Raw genomic sequence first — 18,860 nt, 5'->3', positions numbered from 1 at the left:
AAAGAATTTTCTCCAGAGTGCTTAATCAGTGTTTCTGAGAGGACTTCCTTCCAGGAGAAGTGGCAAATGCTTACTTTTTCAGGAGCTTGTTTGTGCTTCATCCCATCTAGGATTAGATGCCATTTAATGTATGCTGATCTTTGTTGCCTAGTCTCCATCATTAAATCAGATCCCCAGTGCAATATAAATTGATAGATTATTTCATATGGTAGCTCACCCAAGCTATTTCAGAAATCTTCTTATGGTGAGGATTAATCCCTCTCTGAAAGTACCTCTTCTGCTCTGTTAAACCCAGAGGCAGAGTATATAGTTTAGGTGATTTACAGGATGTTTAGAAGCTGAAAATTAACTGAAATAAAATTGTCTTTTAAAGAAAAAAATGAAATGTTTGAGCACTCGTATAGTCAAATGTAGAACTAAAATTTATTCACCAAATAGAGGAAAAAAAGAGAGTATTGAAGGGCTACTCCTTTCCATTTCCAGTACAGTATTTCTGCTTTGGGACACCCTCCAGGGAATGATCTCTGGCCAGTGCAGCCTTTCTGCTGATTATTGATTCAGATATTGACCAAACAAAACCAATTCTATCACTTCTGAGCTTTCTCAGTAAGAGTAATGGCAGACACCATCAGAACCACATAAATCCACAGCACTCTGTAGATAAAAGCAGGCAAAGTTAAATGTCAATTTTCGTCAGGGACTTCTACCAGATCATGATGCAAGGTCAATTTCCACTAAAAAGGCATTACATCTCTCCCCATCAAGTCTAGAGGAGAATCTGAGCCTTTGCCTGTCTCACTGTTTTCTGCTTGTGTTGTGCTTCCATTTTTTGTACCTGGGCATGAATGGGATCTAAAAAATTGAACAGATGTAAAGAGTTAAATCTGACTGAAACCCAAATCTTAACAGATAAAATATTAAAAAATTCATCCCAGACTAGGCAATATAGCTGGCTATGCCTTCACCTTTTGGTTTTGCACACATCTGCTGTATCAATCACAGGAAAAGGTACAGTTATTGAGAAATGTAAAAATAAAGCATTTATAAACATTCATAAATACAACTTTTACATTATTTCATTTATATTCATCACTTGCACCAATGTAAATTGGTATTCAATGGATTCTCAACATGCAAAAAATTCCTCTGAGTTTAAAAGAGAAGCAAGGAAATGAGTCTTCTAAGACAGTTTCTCTAAAATACTTATAAATATTTTTCATTAATTCATGTTGTTAAAAATAAAGGAAGTGATGGCTTGTTCAGCTGTTTAGAACCCAAAGCAGATTAATAGAGGTCTATAATAGCAGAGAGTCTTTATGATTCTATCATATCACCTCATCTGAAGCAAATAAATTAATGATTTACCTCTAAATTCTAATTTATAAAATCATTTGCTACTGAAAAAAAAAAACAAAACATTTTTGTATTTGATTATTGAAGGTAGCCTAAATTGACTGTTTCAGTCAATTAACAGGAGGCACACATCTTTAAAAGCTGTTGTTAAATCCTGATCAGTACTTATGGAAAAATAATTAATGCACAATCAACTTCTACAAAAATTTATATAAAGATATTTAAGGGACTTTAAGGGACCTCCAAAGGAACAAATATTAAAAATAATTTTAAAAATAAAAGACCTCACTATGTAGGATGCATAGTGGTCTCTAGTGGAGCAATAGCTGCAAGATATCAGCAAAGATGCAGAGTAGCCTTGTCTACCAGTATATACAGAAAAAGCCTTCCACTGCACTGCTGAGGATCTGGTTTATTGCCTGGAACTTGTCAACAAATGTTAAAAATATCATATACACGAAATAAATAAATAAATAAATAAATAAATAAATAAATAAATAAATTATAAAGAGCAGGTGTACGATAGGATCTGTATTTAAGATCTTGTGTGAGGAAACACAAGACTTATAAAGATGCAAACAACCTCTCAGATTTAAACAGCCCTCTGTTACATTCGTCTGGTCTATCTGGAGTCGGGGGAGAAAATGCAAGCTTCATCTCACCCCCATGGAATACTATAAGTATTTTATGACTATTTGTAACATGCTGTTTTCTTTCCTATGTCACAGACCCATCTATCACACAGCTCACTAAATTAATTGAAGGGGAACCTGATTTCAAAATAGTCAGGGAAGGGGAGACAATAACTAAAGTGATTCATGGAGGTTGGTATGCTTTCAGCAACTCAATTTGTATTAGCAACCACTATTCCCCACCAGTTTATACTTTATCCAGGTCATTCATGTTAGACAGCTGTTCTGTTTTTAATAGTACTTTTGTGAAGTGCTGCAATTTTATCACATACTTTTTAATTCTCATGCATTTAAAAAAAATTGGTTTTTTTTTCCCCTAATTGTGTTCCATAGCTGCAGTCAAGACAGTTTAGAAATACTCTGCATGCAGACATAACATATGTCTTAGTTAAGAATTATTTACTCAGTGCTGTCCTGCAATCTAATGCCTTGTATGTGATTCTATGATTAAAAGGCAATTTTGTGAGAATGAGAGGTAAACCTTGCCTTCTCTTTGCTGAGGGCACTGAGATGTTCACATCTAGGATGGTTTTAAAGGAAAAATGCAATCATCCTAAATTTTGAGTAGATTTAGTTCCTGGTCTCTGAACATTTTTATTTTTCATAAAATATTCTGTGGCATTTCCTTATGTGCTTCAGACAGTTTCCACATCTCAAAAAGAACACTTGAAAGTTCATCATTTGATTAATGCCTTGAATTTAAAAATCCCAATAGATCCAATTATTACAACATACACCAAAATAATTGATGGACGACCTGTGGAAGTGACAGAGAAAAAAGTAACTGAAGAAAGAATTATTCAAGGTAAATTAAGCTGACATATTAATTCTTAGTAAAGTCCACATTTGAATACAAAAGTAACATATCTTAACTTCTGTCCTAGTGCCTAAACTTCATTTCCTTGACAGATGAATTTTCCCTAATACTTCCCACTGTCTCTGTAAGGCTGGCCATGTGTCCTATATGCACATGTACATAAATGGCAATATTTTAACAGCATGCAAAACTACGAAAATTTGTCTTCCTTTTTTAGTTTTTGTTTTCATATATTTTCTAAGTGTCTACTTTAGCAAGTTTCTTGTTACCACTTCACAATGAGACTGCTCTTACTGTGTTTTTGTACTCTGTCTTGCTTTACAAGGAAACTTTTTTTTCTGAACTTCTGGATTATATATCTCCAGGAAGGTTTCATTTTGCCAAATGTAGATGTTTAATGTGTAGATGCCTGATTTTGTATGTCATCCCAGGCTCTCTTGACAGCCATTTCAGAAAAAGATCTCTATTTCTCTGTAAGGTAGGGACTTGGTCTGACATCTACAAGTTAGACACTTGGATACAGCTAATGTATGATAAAATCAATATGCATCTGCATACCTTGATTTTCTAACACAAAATCTCCCAAATTCCTTCACCAATTTCAACTGTATTTGACCTATTACAGAGCTATTTCTTTAAGCATCCTAGAAATTGATAAGTGGAGTGAGGCATATTTAAGCATAATACATGATATATGGCATTCTTTATTGACACCGTTTGATCACCTTGCTTAAACATGTTTGAATGCTCCCACTAAAATTCTGTCTGCTAGAGAGCTAGAGAAGGAAAAGACACATAAAAACATATTGACTTAGCTGTAAGTCCTAATATTCAGTTTATTTAGAAAATATTGAAATTCAACCAAAGTCATTTGGGAAAGACAGAAATTACAAAATCATGCCTAAGTTATTTCTTACAACTTTTTACTACAATGAAAATAACTGAATGAAAGACATTAGTAGGTTTCTGAATAAGTCCAGGACTATTTTCTGGCAAAAATTTTAGGAGAGATGGATATAATTATATAAATTATAATTATAAAAATATTATATAATATAAAAATTATATAAAATATAATTATATCATTTTCTCAATTCTTGAATTCAAGTTTCATTGATATCCTACATGAAATGGTAAAATATAATGTAAAATGCCAGCATTTAAGACCTGTATCACCTTATTTTCAACCTGTAGAAACTGTAGATAAGGAATCTCAAATGTTAAATCTTCAAATTATTAATAGCAATAATAAAAGCAAAAATGTCTATTTGCAGCAATCAATTCAGACTAACCATGAACTTCAGAAATATCTGATCTATGACCTGATACAACAGTGTTTAAAATTATGTCTTACTTTAAGAATGTAAGCAGGTAATTAATTGTGATAAATTTGCTTAATTACTTTCATGACTAGTTCTAATTAGTTTTTAATGTTCTTTCAGTTTAATTTTGGAAATGGTAAAAAATAAAGTTATCATACAAGCAGATTACAGCATGTTAACCATGGAATCACCATACATATTAAATAGGAAAAATAATTTAAAGGACAAACCTGTTATATCAGAAAAAAAGCCACTATCTTATAAATTTTTTCCAGGTCCTGAAATAAAATATACCAGAATTACTGCAGGGGGTGCAGACAACGAAGAGAAGTTAAAGAAAATCCTTGAAGAAGGTTAGTATGCTTGTCTTATTTCATTTCTTTAGTAAATATATATCTCTATATATCAATTAAGTAATTACTGCATGTATATTCCATGTTTTAAAAATTATGTTCATACAGCAAAATCTTACCCAGACATTAGTCCTCAGAACCCCCTAAATGTAACATTCTGGTTTGAATCCTTGATCTTCATATTTCTGTCAGCTCTAGAGCTGAGGCTGCCTGGGTCTAATATACAGCATGCTGTGTTTGTCATAAAATATGGTGTTTCCAGTGTTTATGTGGAATTTGATAACATAACATGAATTTTAAATTTAAATTTTTAAAATGCTATAACAGGATTATATATGTTCTTGTGAGATTGCCAAATGTTTTCTGTCAATCAATTTTTTTGCCATAACCTGTATCCTATCAGAGGTTACGAAAGTGACCAAATTTATTGAAGGTGATGGTCATTTACTGGAAGATGAAGAAATCAAAAGACTTCTGCAGGGAGGTAATTCGGTGTATTATAACTAACATTTTTGCAACAGGTTATGATGACTGAAACCCCTCTCAGATATGTTGAACTCAACATTTTAAAGACTGACATAGTAGAAGTGGAATTTTAATGGCAAAAATAGAACACTGTATTCTACTGCCAGATATTTGTGAAATGGAAGTAAGCACCAAAGTTTGACTAATCAATTTTTTAATGCCGTTGATCAGAGAAAAAAAAAAAAGTTTTTTGGTTTTTTTCAGTCTTTAAAAGGTTACCTAATTAAAACTCAGGGGAGCAATGAAGATTTATTCCAATTTTTTTAGCAAATTTACTTCTGTGAAAAACACTTATGAAATGGAACATATTGTAACCATCCAAATTCATCTTACTTATCAGTTCTTCAGAAATGAATGTTCATTGCCCTCAAGTTAATAATTAAAGGCATGTTTAACATCTTCTTTAAATGCTTACAGGTGATGGATATCCAGACATTAACTTTAATTCTCTTCATATACAGCATTCCAAGGAATGGTTTTCTTTCCTTCTTGCTCTCTTAATTCTAACAGTTTTGGTAGTACATAACCAATAGCTGTAGAAAACTAGTAAAAGAACTTCTGCCTTTGAAATTAATATTTATCTATGAATTTGGAATGTTCTCTGCTTAATGTAGACTAGAAAAACTATCTATAATAGCAATGGGGAATAAAAAAAAAAAGAATTTAAGTGATACAGTTTTTGTAAATGTTATTTTAAACCTGAATCAGAAGCTCAAAAATATGGATGTATGCTTCTCTTGAAATAAATTAAATGAATCCATTTAATTTTATGTTCACTTATCAGTAAGTTACAAAGTTGTAATCCAGTACAGTAACTTACAACCACATTTAGTTCACTGAACTTAATCTCATTGTTTTTCAAAAACATTATTCTGTGGATGTGACTTAAACTTCAGTAAAAAATATCCTGATGGCTGAACAGCTGAACAGCTGACCACCAAACTTAAATATGCTAATTGATAACACAGCTAGTCTTAGAGAAAAGCCAAGATACGGCTGTGACTCCTGTTGACGGTAATTCTTCGTTCTGTTTCAAACAGAATCTTAGTTTTATAGACCTAAGCCAGAATTCACCTATAATACTGGACAGAAACAGAAACTTCAGAGGATTTTTAATTTTATCCTGAGTGTCCTAGCCATGTGAAAAGATTTGCTCTCTGGACATGCCTATTTCTGGATTGGCTATTTAAAAGAAAAGCTGGAAATTTAAAAATTGCAGCAAGAAAATTCCTCTATATACTGAACTATATTCTACTGGTTTAAACCAGTCAACAAGGAGCAGGATCAAACTTGATCTGTACAACTGTTCAAAATGGTCTGATGCCAGAATCTAACAACTCTAACTGCACCTGTAATCACCTTTGGATACAGAGGTATACAATCAATAGGTGTAATCTGTAGAGATACATCTTAGAGCATATAGGTTTATGGAAAAGAGAGAGCTTCTCTCTAGAAATTTGAAGAAGACAATATCATCTCTTGAATTCTTGCTATTTTCCTTGCTATTATATGTTAGTTTGCATAAGCATCCTGCTTAATAGAATGGACCAAGTAGGCAGATTTGTCTTTTGCTTTAATTTGAATTTTCTCTATCTTTTCCATGATTTATTCAGTCAGCTACCCTTGGCTGCCATGATAATACCTTACTGTATATTAAGCCAATAAAAGCAGATACACATGCTGCTTTTGGTGATAATGCTTTATGGCCCTCTTGTCTACATAAAATTATTTTTACTGAAAGTTTCCTAACCATTTAAATTTGAATGCAGTCAAAAACAAATATATTATCACTGTCTGAATAAAGGAATGATTTTATATGGGCTTTAATTCTGCTCATAAAAAATCCAGAACTGCTTAAAACAATTAGCAGTCTTTGCTGGAGCAAAACTTTAAACCAAGATTGCAATAAAATGACTCATGCCTAGAGATAAGATGCCTTATGGCATGACTAGCATGGTAGCCTGCACCACCTACGCCCAAAAATGACATTGTTTCCACTGAGGGCTCCTTGCATATGGAAAAGTGCTATGCCAGATTTAACTCATTTGTTTTTGATGCTTACCATAGCTGGAACTGAGTACACCAAGGTTACTAAAGTAATTGAGGGAGAGCCACAGATTATCGAGAGAGAAATCAAGAGAGTTCATCTGGAAGGTTAGTTTGTCAAAAATTCAGTATCACTAAGACCTGCTTTGTCCAAAGTGATCATTCCAGGTGAGGTTTTACAGTATCTATTCATTAAAATTATTAGGTCTGAAGCCAGCATTTTAGTGAGAAGAGTTTCATAATTGTTTTGGAAATGAATTCTTTCACTGCTGTTGCAAAGAAATATGTTGGAGCTTATCTTGTGGCTAAAAGTAACTAAAAGATTTGGCAAGCATAGTAGACAAGAGGAAATGCCTAACCACAAAGCTTAGGTTAAACATTTGAAGGAACAAGCACCATAAAGAATTGACTTTTCTTTAAGCAGCACATACAGAAGAGCACCACGTGAGTTGCTTTTAACTTGAGTTATTTGTTGTCAGTGTAAATGTGATCTGTTGCTGCCAGGGTTTGTGAAGGAGTGGGTGGGGTGCAGGGAATATAACCTCTGGGGTTGTGTAAATATCTCACAGGATCTTGGAATTTCTCTACCTTTGTCATGTTGTTAAATGAGGAAAACTCTTGATTTGAAAGACTAGAATGGAATAAAGGTCCAAAAGGAGCCAAATAGAATTCACTCTGCCTTTATACCAGTCATTTGTTCTTCGAGTTTAACAACCATTGTTTAATGATCTTCATTCAAAGTTAAGAAGTAATTTGCTTAGGGTTACTTTTGGATTTATGTCTTTTCCTAATTCTAATTCGAATTGTAAAAATGCAGAATAGGTTATTCTGTAGCCTTTGAACTAAATACATAGGAAAAGATATTGCAGCGTTTGGAGAATGAAATTAAATAAATGTGTTTCTGCCTTCGTAATTTTGAAGTCTGTGCCAAATATTGAAGGTTTATTCCTTGTGTTTGTACAGCTTCAGTGCTGAGTAGTACAAGGCATGCTGGAGAGTCTCCTATTGCCTGAAAATGACAGATGGGTGTGATTTTCAAACATAAGGCTTATCTGAAAGCATAATTGAACAGACAGTGCCTAAGTATGGAAAGCATACTTTGGGAGGACCACATTCTGTCCTTGTCAGGCAGTGCAGAGCTTGGAATTTTCTGTCACGGGGATGCAGACACCCAGTGTTTAATCTCAAGCTTATATCTCAGGGCTGTGTATTTATATACCCTGTACATCAGAATGAAAAGATAACTGGCTGCAGCCTTTTAAGTGAATACACAAGCATTTCATGGTTGTAAAGGAAAATTGCTGCAGTAACTTTTCTGTGACAGTAAAAGAAGAACTATTTCTCATGCTTGCAATGTTTTTATCCTCCTCACGAGGAGACATCTTGTTAAAAAGGAGTCTCAAGGTTTGATGAGAAAAAGGAAAACACATCCAGAGGCTCACTGAATAAGTGAAATAAAAAGGATGTATCTAATGGGGGTGGTACCTATTCAATAGCTCTGCTACACCTTTTAAAGCAGAATCCTGAGAAAAGTGACTGAACCCTGAATGTGGAATCATACTCACAATGCAGTTACAAATCAAGCCCCCAAACACAGCTGGAAATGTGGCCAACATCTTGCAATGGCTTCCAGAATTTTGTCTGTGAATAATTCCTGAAGTAATGTCAGTGCAACAGACCTGGACATCCACTGCCAAACCCGAGTCCTGTGCCTTAACCTGAGCTTGTACTTCACTGACAGTTTCACATGGTGTTTGATGAATGAAGAGCACAGACAAAATGCCCTGACATCTGTCTGCATCATGTAACCAATTCTAGAAGATCAGTGTGGATAATGGATTAATTCATATGTTTAAAATGCAAAAATACTTTCTAAATGTTACTAAGGTTTAATGGATGACTGCTCATTAGAGAAATGTGGGAATTATAAGATTCAAATTTCAGGTGATCAAGCCAACATGCTTCTGGAACAAAATTCTTAATTTACTGAATAATTTTAAAGAACAAACTTCAAAAGTCAGCAATGAATTTCCAATATTTCTAAAGAGTTTTAATTCAAAGGCTTCAGCAAACAACTTCTGACTGCAACATTTCTGTTTTCTAGATGCACCTGTACGGAAAGCACAACCAGCCAGGAGGACACAAGGTAAAAAAAAGCCATGCATTTAAACATCATAACACATACCAAATATTATTCTCAGTTATCTAAAGAGTCAGGAGGGGGAAAAAAAATAAACACTTAAAAATACAGATTTCAAAAGAAAAAAGTTGTATTTCTATTTTTAAAAAGCCCAATAAAATCTAGAATTACTACTTATTTTTTTAGGATGTCTGAAAACAACCTAGATTATGTGCTTTATTGAATATGTGTTTCAGATGAGAATAAAGCCATCTGAAGCCATAAGTCTGAATTTGGAGTTTTAACAGTGGGAAAATGGCACTCTGGGATTCTCCACCACAGGATTTATAACTCTCAGAATCTATGCTAGTTTGATTAATGATCAGTTTAATTTCACAGCTGCCAGCACAAGAGAGAAATGTCATCAGCAGGCTTCATTTTTCCTTTTCACAAGTAAATACAGTATACAGTGTTACTATGTTATATATAATTATAGGTAATAATTAAAGTTCTTTTTCCATATTTTGCAGGAGGAGCAGCAAGAAGGAGGACAAGACTAGATCATTCCTAAAACTTGCCAAGACAGAATTCACAGAATTACAAATTAGCAACATGGTCTTTGAGAGGAACTGTTTGGGTTTTTTGTTTGTTTTTTTTTTTTAATGAGAACATTAGAAAATGACTTTGTTTTGATGACATAATGTAAACTGAACCATGAATCCACAAAAAGATGTGAAGCTGCAGATACTCACTGCCAGCACAGTGCTCACTAGGAGCAGCCCATTGAAGGTGCTTTTACTGCTCTTGATAGTAAGCACAATGTAGGATGGGATCCTGGAAGCCCAAAAACTTCTGTAGAACCAGGATTCCTTCTTCTGCTGGCTAGTAAGTGCTTGCAGGATTGGATTAAAAATGAGCAGGGAACAATACAGAGTGTATTTTTTTATTATTATTATTATTTCCACTAAATAAGAAATATAAGGGGAAAAAAAAGAATCACCTCAGGTGACTTTTATAGTAATCTAAGGAAATATGAGATGTTAACATAGCACTTTTGGTTCAGTAGTATTATATGCTTTTTATAAGTCACAATTCCTCATGTGTTTAAATTGGTAATATCAGTAACATTACCTTTTCTAAGCAAACAAATATGCCTTATATTAATCTATCATGTTTGGTTTTTTTTGTCCTATATTGCATATCCAAATGCCTTCTAGTAACTTGGCTAAGGGAAGCTCTTGGAAAAAGCAAAAATGCAAATATTATGAGCTTCTTGCAACGTACTAGAGATCATGTTGACTTCTTTATAAGAAATCACATTCCCATTAAAGGAATCCTATAACAATACATATACTGAGATTTTTATGTGTTTTCCCATTTTTCCCTAATGTGTCTTTTGATTATTAAAGTGGATTATAAAAGCAATAAACAAAATGCATGCAAACAGTTAACTCAGCATGGGAAAAGGTCTTACAAAAATGAGGCCAGGTCTTAAAGCTTTTGTATCAAAACATGCTTTGCTAATATCTGGTACTAATGTGGAGTTTTCTGTAAATTGTGTCAATTTTATAACTCTAATTTTGTATTCGTAGAAATTGCCTTTATCAACAAAAGATGAAAGACAATTATTCATGGAGTAGAAAAAACCTGCTTAAAGTTCCTTAATTTTGTAGACCAAATCATCAGAGGCATTGTCTAACATGCTTTTCTACTTCTGTTTTGAAACAAATACTCAATAAAAAATTTGGCTGAACTGTGCTTGCTTTCATTTGTAAACATTTTTAATAGCAAAGTAAATTCTAAATATTCTTAAGATTTTTAATATAACTTGTAATTAAGCAAACTGATGCTTCCCTCTGTTACTTAGCACATGCTAATGGACTTAAACTGCATCACTCTCCTTAAACAACTAAAGACCTTCCCTAATTCCGCAATGACATACCCTGAACAGTGCTCCTAGAGCAGTACAGCTGTCTGAGAATGGGGATGATAAATTGTGCAGCCTTACTGAATAACCTCAGCATCTGCCATGATAGAGCTTTAATGGAAGGACAGCTTTTAACCCTGGCAAGGCCTAGATGGCTTTTAGGGCAGCATCAGAGCTCTTAGGACTATCTGAAAGGTGAACTGAAGCTGTCACCTTTCTCTGGGACATTTGATTGTCATTAAATCATTGGGTTTAAATTTCTTCCTTCATATGAGCTATCAGTCAAGACAGGATTATTTTAGGGGAAGAAGGTGTCTGTGCTCTCTCCTCAAAAAAGATTAGGAGGTAAGGAAGAAAATGGAATAGTAGTGACAGACAGAAAATGGGAAGAAAGTAAAAGGTAGCAAAAAAAATGGATCAAAACCTATCCTGTGGTAGGACAATTTTACTTCTTCAATTAGGAACAAATTTGTGAATTTGTGGCATACCATAAATTTGATATGTTTTCTGCTTTGAGAACATTTTAAAGCATCTGGTATTCACTAAAATACTTTCATACCTCACTCTTCAATATAATCTATTAATAATATGTAATTCATAATATAATAGTACTATATAATACAAGTTAAATACAACAGTATATAAAAGTCATTCCTCCATGAAAACTTGGTTCCTTGATACATCATCCCTCTCAGTCCTTCTTAGACCACCATAGATGTCTGCCCAGCTACAATGAACAGTGACTTTTTTTTGGTGGAGTGACTTTTCCTAGCTATCTGAACAACAACCTTTCTACAACCCAATGTAGAAAGAAAATCAACATGTTCTTTTATTTGCTTTTCATATGTTTAGCCATTTCTGTGCCAACACAGACAGTCTTTTACCAAAGGGCAAATTTGGAGAACTTACAACTTCTCCTGCCCTCCTATTTATTTCCCCTCACCTCAGAGCAATTTAAATTGTTGTAATGTGATTAAACAGGGGGTTAACATACTAACAAGTTAGAATTCTCATTAGCAATAGAGCACTCACTTTATTTTGTGTTTCCTTATAGTCTCTCAGGTATTTATAACAGGAATGTACAGTTGAGTTGGTGATGGAATTCTCAAAATATTTCTTCTGCTTCTTTTGATATCCTGTATGAAAACTAATGCAGAGCAATTTTGAACTGTCAGTGTTACAAAATTTTTCAGTTTTGCCAGCAGAAAATGCATGTAAATAATCTACAAAACCATGAAATATGAAAGATTATCTAAGAAAAATAAAATTAATAGTTTGATTCCTTTATAAAGACAATGGTGTGAAATCTGAAAAAAAAAAAATGGCAGGAAGGATTTTTTTATCATTTCCATTCTGACAACTGAAAATGTGCTAAGCAAGTGACCATCTCCAATGCAAACTTAGTATGGCCTTCCTTCCATGTTGTTCATCTCTTAAAAGACCTGGAATAGCAAAACTAAATATAGAATTCCACTTTTTGTCCACAAAGTATTCTAATAAAATAATGGATGGAGGCAGTAGTCCTTAGACATCAGTTATATTGTAATTAATTCTTTTCCTCTCCAAAGCTCAGAACTGACAAACACCAATCCCAGATGGAGGGTCTGAGTAGGGATACCAAAGCCTAAGCACAATTCAAATGAAAGAAGAACTGATTCCTTTGAGAACTGAGCTTCAGAATTCCCAGCTATATCATAAGATATGTAATAGGGTCATTCAGGATTTTCTAAGATTTATAGCAGCACAGGGCTTCATGTTCTATTATTAAAGGAAGACTTGCCTCCACTTCTCTTCTGAATAAGCCCCAAGTGTGAAGATTTGAAAGGTTCACCTCCTCCTATGTGTCCCCTTCCTCCAAAGGATTGGCTTTTATAACATCCCAGTGAAATACAAGCCTCTCAGTATTGCCAAAGGTTGTTTTTCAGTATAGCATTAATCTTTTTTTAATATATGGAAAAAATTAGCTTCGGTGTATTACTTTGTTTTTAAACCAAGACTAATTAAAACATTCAGTGATAGACAGGATTTGTGCTTCACAGTTGACACAAAAGATGAAAATTAGCTACAGATTCTATACAGGAAAATAATTCTGTGTGGTACAATTAATTAGGATCAGAATGATGATATCTCTTAGGAGCCCAGCATGTTATCCACTGAAAAGTAGAAACAGTTTCTATTCAGGGGACTTTTCGGTCTCCTTTACAGCCATACTAATTGAATTCTAACGTCCTAGTAGATTAAAATTCTTCCTTTCTTGCTGTTTTAACTAGCATCTTTTAAATACCACAGATATGAACCTTTCTTTTATGGATTTCTTCCCTGCTAAACAAAAGTAACCTCTATGATAGAATGTGCAAGTCAGAGGAATGGCATCAGCACTAACTTTGGATCATAATGTCCATCAGTCCTCACGTGTTGCATTCTTGCTTCACTTTCTGATCTGATGCACCTCCTGTCTGCTCTGATTTCTTGACTTTTGGCTTTATCTTTCATATATACTACTAAGTAAAAACATAACTAGAGATTTCGCTTGTGTATTTAGATCCAGTGGCACATGCAGCCTTCATCCACAATACCATAACTTTGTCCTCAGCTTCTTTTACCACCTAGTGCCTGATGCAAGCATGGCCCTTCCACTTAAACTTGTTAAACCTCATGCTACACAGAATCCAAACAACATGTTTGTTAATTGAGGAAAACCCATCACTGCAAAAAGCACTGGCAGGGAAGAGACAGGGATGTTTTTAGGGGCATAGACAGGAGTGATCTGGGGTATGATTTCCAGAAAATTACCCCAGACTCTTCAGCTTGCTGACTATAGAGGAAATGACCTATTAAGCTTGTCAGTGTCCCTGCAATCCCCCAAATCTCAGGTGCCTGCCTGTCACTCAGTCACCACAGTCCATAGTAAATCCAGATCCCACATCCATCTGTCTGCAGATATATAGGTCCATTTGTCTGGAGGACCTAGTAAGACTTTTTTCTGTCTCCTATGAAGACCACAACTACAAAGTGCCTGTATGGCAGTTGGAGATATAGATGGAGTGGTGAGGAGACTGCTGAGCCCTCTTGCTCCATCTCGAGAAAAAAGCAGTTGAGACATAACTGGGAAAGTCTGTTCTTTCCAGGGAAAGCAGAAGGATAACTCATTTCTGGATCCCAGCTGGACAGAAACAGGAAATACAGTAAGTACAATTTTTAAAGAGGAGTGTTGGCAGAGAACTTTTTTAAAATAAGAAGTATATTGCGGTTGTTTTGGGTTTTTTAGTTTCAATTTCCATATGAAATTGGATATGGATGAGGTTGTCTTTGGAAAGGTTTATCCCAGGAATATTGCATGTAACCCCTGCAAGACCCTTACCTCCTGTACAAGCCTGCAGAAGCCCAAGCAGCATTGCCAAGATAATGGACCTTTATGTGTGCAAAAAAAAACCCAACTCTTTTGGCACAACACCTGAATGTGTACTCTCCTCCACCTCCCCTCCTCAGAAAGGCCTCTAAAAACATGAGCCAGGGATATGTCATGCCACAATCCAAACAGAAGCAAGTCTGGAACAAAACAGTTGCATATCAAATGTGTATTTGTTCTTCCTCCAGCTAGAGGTCAGAGACATTACAGATGGTAAAGTCTTATTAGATCATGCTATCAGTCTACTTGCCAAGCCTGGATTGTTCCCCACTAATACAGTCCATAATGCTTTACCCAGATGAGTGGTACCTTCCATCAGCCATTCTCTCATACTGTCTTCAGAGACACTTTCCCATATTTTGTTCCCCTTTCTGGCTTACCTGCCATCAAATAAGGCAGATGTATTCCACCAAGCAGCCCTTCAGCAGAAATGACAACTGTTTTGGCTATACCAAGGATGAACATCCCTGTTAATGTGACAATAATCCACTCACTCATATTTTCCTGAAACATATGTACAACTGAAAAGCTATTTTGGTTTTGAACAAACTACTGACTTTTACTTAGTTTGTGTAGGGCCTCATAGTTCTGAGACTTTTTTCTTTTTTTGCCATCATATGATGCCATACAAGTTCAGAATGTGTGGTTCATGAAATCACAGAAATAAATGTTTAAGGTTGGAAGGGACCTCTGGAGGTCATCTGGTCCAAACCCACTGCTCCACTAAGGCCAACTAGAGCTCTAAAAAATATTTAGAGACTCACTTGGATTTGTGAATGATTTTTTATGAACTGGAAATGTCCCTATGTATTACCCTCCCTGTCCCAAAATCAAATTATTTTTTCAACACCATGCAATAAAGAACTATTTAGTGTAATTGTTGAATCAAGTAAAGTTACATCAGTAGGAGTGTTGCAGCAGATAATTATAAAATTCAGCATTCTTTTCAGTTTCATCATTAAAAATCTTGCTGGTCTGAAAGTCTTCATCCACAGGCAGCCATGATACCAGGGCTGTGCCCATGAGTCAGGAAACCATTTCAATTCATTTGGCACCTAGTACACAGAGCCCAAATCTCAAAGTTCAGAAAGCCCCTAGGCTTATGGTTTTACAGCCAGAATTACCTGTGAGCAGCAGCACAGATTACTGACATAACAAGAGAAAATCAGCCTGTATTAGCTAATCATAGACAAAAAACAAACTATATGTGCATCTTCAGTTTTTTCAATGGAAATCTTCAGAATGTGCCTGTCTCATCTGTCCATATATGCCACCAGCCAAAAGTCACCATGATTTTACCATGTCTATAATTTTGCACATCTTCAAATTGGGTAATCAATTGGAAATGTCAAAATTCACAGCCCAGTTATACAGTACAATTTAAATTAGCTTAGTACAGCAACCAGCCACTCTGAACTGCCATGTGAAAAAAAAAAAAAAAAAAAGCTCCTCTAAATTTTATGTAAGCAAGCAGAGTCAGATGCTACCTTATGAGCCAGTGGCTTAGCTGTGCTAAAGTACCCAACCATGCCATTAATCATGGGCTGCCCTGCCCAAGGGGTAGCTCAATGGTAAATTCTGTTTTAATCATTAAATCATTTTATTTGTCTAAAATGCCCTGCACTGACACTTTCAGCACAAAGATCCTAGACCAACTGCTAAACAGCTCTTTTGGATAAGTGGTTTTCTCCTTGTCCAAAGTTCCACACTCCCATATAATCAAATTGTGAGGTTATGATCTAACTCTTTGTGGTTTCTGTGTGAATGCTATTAAAAATATTTTTGCAGTGAAAAATTACCACATAAGTAGTAATGAATGAAAATAAAAACCAGACCTTTTGTATGTCCATTCCTGGAGTTTTTTTTATTCATTCATGGGTGATGAGGCACTGTTAGAAGCCAGTCTGGCTTCATTCTCTGCTCTGGTCACCATGAATTCCGCTCAGGGAAACCACAGTGTGGTGAGGAAATCCTTGTATGACCCAGGCTCACCTGAACATGAGGGTGATGGCAGGTCAGGCACAAGCCTGCACTGTGGAAGTACTCTCAGTTCACACAAGAGCATCATGATCAAGTTAACAAATCTCTTCCCTAGTTAGATACATCCCTATGTTCATTTCTCTGCACTATTTAACATGCTCAACTTTTACACCTGCAATTTAATTGTTTTGTTTTTCTTGCATGATACCATTATTTATTTTTTATTCTTCTTGTCATTTCAACAATCTACAAGAAAATAAGAGTTTTTTGGGGGGGCAATGGCTGTACTACAACAATCTTTCAGCTACACAAGCCTTTCATTGGGGCTGAAATGGAGTATTCACTAATTGATCCAGTACCAGACATAAAGGTCACCTCATAAGATTAATTTGAGGTATGCAAAATATATCTCTGGGGCACAGATTTTAACAGCTATTTCATCAGAGACAGTAGGTAGATATAACCTGGGAGGAGAGAGCCTACCCTATGGACACTAGCGGGAGATTTGTCAATTTTAGTGGAGGCAGGATTACATCATAATCTTTTTCCTTTCTTTTGGTACTGTCTCTCCACTCATAATTTATTAAATAACCTAATGAGGAGTTGTGACTCTGAATCTGAATAAAACTTCAAATCACATCGTGTCTGACTTGGTACATGAGACAGTCCTGCTTCCAGCACTTGTTAAGTGCAACAAAGGGAGTTGAAAGGTCCTGAAATGTGGGTGGTTTGGATCGACATCACTCTCCTCTGGAACTTTGAAACTAAGGCAGGTACCTAAGCCTGTCATCTGCAGTAAAGAGACAGATTATGTGTCTTGGTACCTCAGTGTCCAGGGAAAGGAAAGTGTGCAGTTATGACTATCACCTAGATGAAGCTGCAGATGTTATTGGCCTTCAAATACCAGTGTGCAAAATGGAACACCTGGGTTATGGTCTAAGATGCTGTTAGTTAAAACACAGTTTGATTTAGATTACTCATATTCAGGGTTTTTTCCAAGGGAATGACTGACTGAAACAGAATTGTAATGAGGAATCTGGTTTACTTATGTGGCATCTAAGAAAGAAGGAGTCTGTTTTGGATAATAGCATTCTGGAGCTCTCTGAAGCAGGACCTGCTAATTCACTCATAGAATTATTTTTCTACCTAGCCCATCATCCTTTTTGTAACATCAGATAACCGTAGCAGTTTGTCAATACACCACTTCCAAGTTTTAAAAGTGAACACACAATATTTACATCACAGGACACACATGGAACTTCACCAATTTGTAGATACTGGATGCAACCTCTCTATGGAAGTTCATGGCCCATTGTTCTGCCAGGCTGCAACACAGACTTCACACTACTTCTGACACTGGGTAGGCACAGACCAAAGAATTATAGGGTTGAGAGAAGGCTTGGATTCATGCACTTGTGTGATGTCCCTGAAGCAGATCCCTTCACTTATGCATAGCCACCAGCTATCAGCAGAGTCCGAAAGCTATAGGCTCAGAACACACCAGTGTTCACCCGTGATAAAAGAACAGGTTCAAGCAATTACATAAGGCAATGAAGGCCTCCCCATGGATACCTGCCTGGTTAAACATTTCTCTCTATTACAGCTTTCGACACAATGGATGTTTGTCCTGGGTTTTTTAGCACTTTTCACTTACACTAGACTTTATTTCTGCTGATAAAATTAAGAAATGCTTTGCTTTGGAGAACATCATACATGTGCCTTAACTGGTGAATCTGGGAGAGCTTTCTCTTTCCAGGCCTGGGGGCACATTTGTTACAATTATAGAAACCATCATCTCATCAGCTCAGGTTTTCCAGTAGAAGGACATCCAGGTACATGTGCACAAGGGCAGTGATGTGCTGAATTTGGTAAGCTGGTGTGGACAAGCAAGGAAACAAGTCTTTAGGACCAAAGATTCCATCCACACAGTTAAAATTCTTCTCCACCCACGAAATCAGGAAAGGAAGGGTCTCAGGGGCAAAACACAGCTGAAGAAGATAGGTAACCAGAGCCTGATCTAAAGTTAGGTGAATCCTAGGAGTCCTGAGCAGAGGAGGTGAAGACATGATGTTCAATTGATTACTGGGATACTTTCAGGCACACCATAATGTAGTTAGCCAGACAGATGAGAGACCAAACAGATCATCCACTACAGCCTCCACACACAGGAAATGTTCCAACATAATAACAGAAAACTTTGGCATAATAATTTACCCTAACTTACTTTTTTGGCTTTTTGTTTCATTTGGTTTGTATTGGGTGTTATTCCAGGATAGATTTTTAATACTGCAACAAAAGCAAAGGGAGTACAAACTAT

The 18,860-nt window shown here is 35.6% G+C and overlaps 1 protein-coding gene and 1 long non-coding RNA gene across 13 annotated transcripts in view; one reads left to right on the top strand and one right to left on the bottom strand.

Annotated features, from left to right (window-relative positions):
• Positions 1-10,985, top strand: part of POSTN (periostin) — a 30,848-nt gene extending 19,863 nt beyond the window's left edge. For 2 of the 12 annotated variants that reach the window (XM_056488121.1, XM_056488113.1), the window contains 7 exons: positions 2,082-2,177; positions 2,761-2,850; positions 4,460-4,537; positions 4,941-5,021; positions 7,130-7,216; positions 9,213-9,254; positions 9,758-10,985. In XM_056488121.1, the coding sequence (XP_056344096.1) occupies positions 2,082-2,177; positions 2,761-2,850; positions 4,460-4,537; positions 4,941-5,021; positions 7,130-7,216; positions 9,213-9,254; positions 9,758-9,798 (515 nt within the window). In that variant the 3' untranslated portion in view covers positions 9,799-10,985. Of the gene's footprint in view, positions 1-2,081; positions 2,178-2,760; positions 2,851-4,459; positions 4,538-4,940; positions 5,022-7,129; positions 7,237-9,212; positions 9,255-9,757 lie in introns of those variants that run through there. The other 10 variants (XM_056488055.1, XM_056488070.1, XM_056488078.1 and 7 more) reach the window with 7 other exon arrangements.
• On the bottom strand, positions 9,866-12,590 carry LOC130251481 (uncharacterized). Its single transcript, XR_008840161.1, has 2 exons — positions 11,862-12,590; positions 9,866-11,070 (listed from the first exon to the last, which is right to left on the bottom strand). It is a non-coding gene; the product is annotated as an uncharacterized LOC130251481 (long non-coding RNA).
• Between the last annotated feature and the right edge of the window lie 6,270 nt (positions 12,591-18,860).

Source organism: Oenanthe melanoleuca, chromosome 1 (genome assembly GCF_029582105.1).
Source record: "Oenanthe melanoleuca isolate GR-GAL-2019-014 chromosome 1, OMel1.0, whole genome shotgun sequence".
NCBI classification, from domain to species: domain Eukaryota; kingdom Metazoa; phylum Chordata; class Aves; order Passeriformes; family Muscicapidae; genus Oenanthe; species Oenanthe melanoleuca.
The sequence above is the reverse complement of the archived record's forward strand: the minus strand, read 5'-3'. Positions and strand labels throughout refer to the sequence as shown.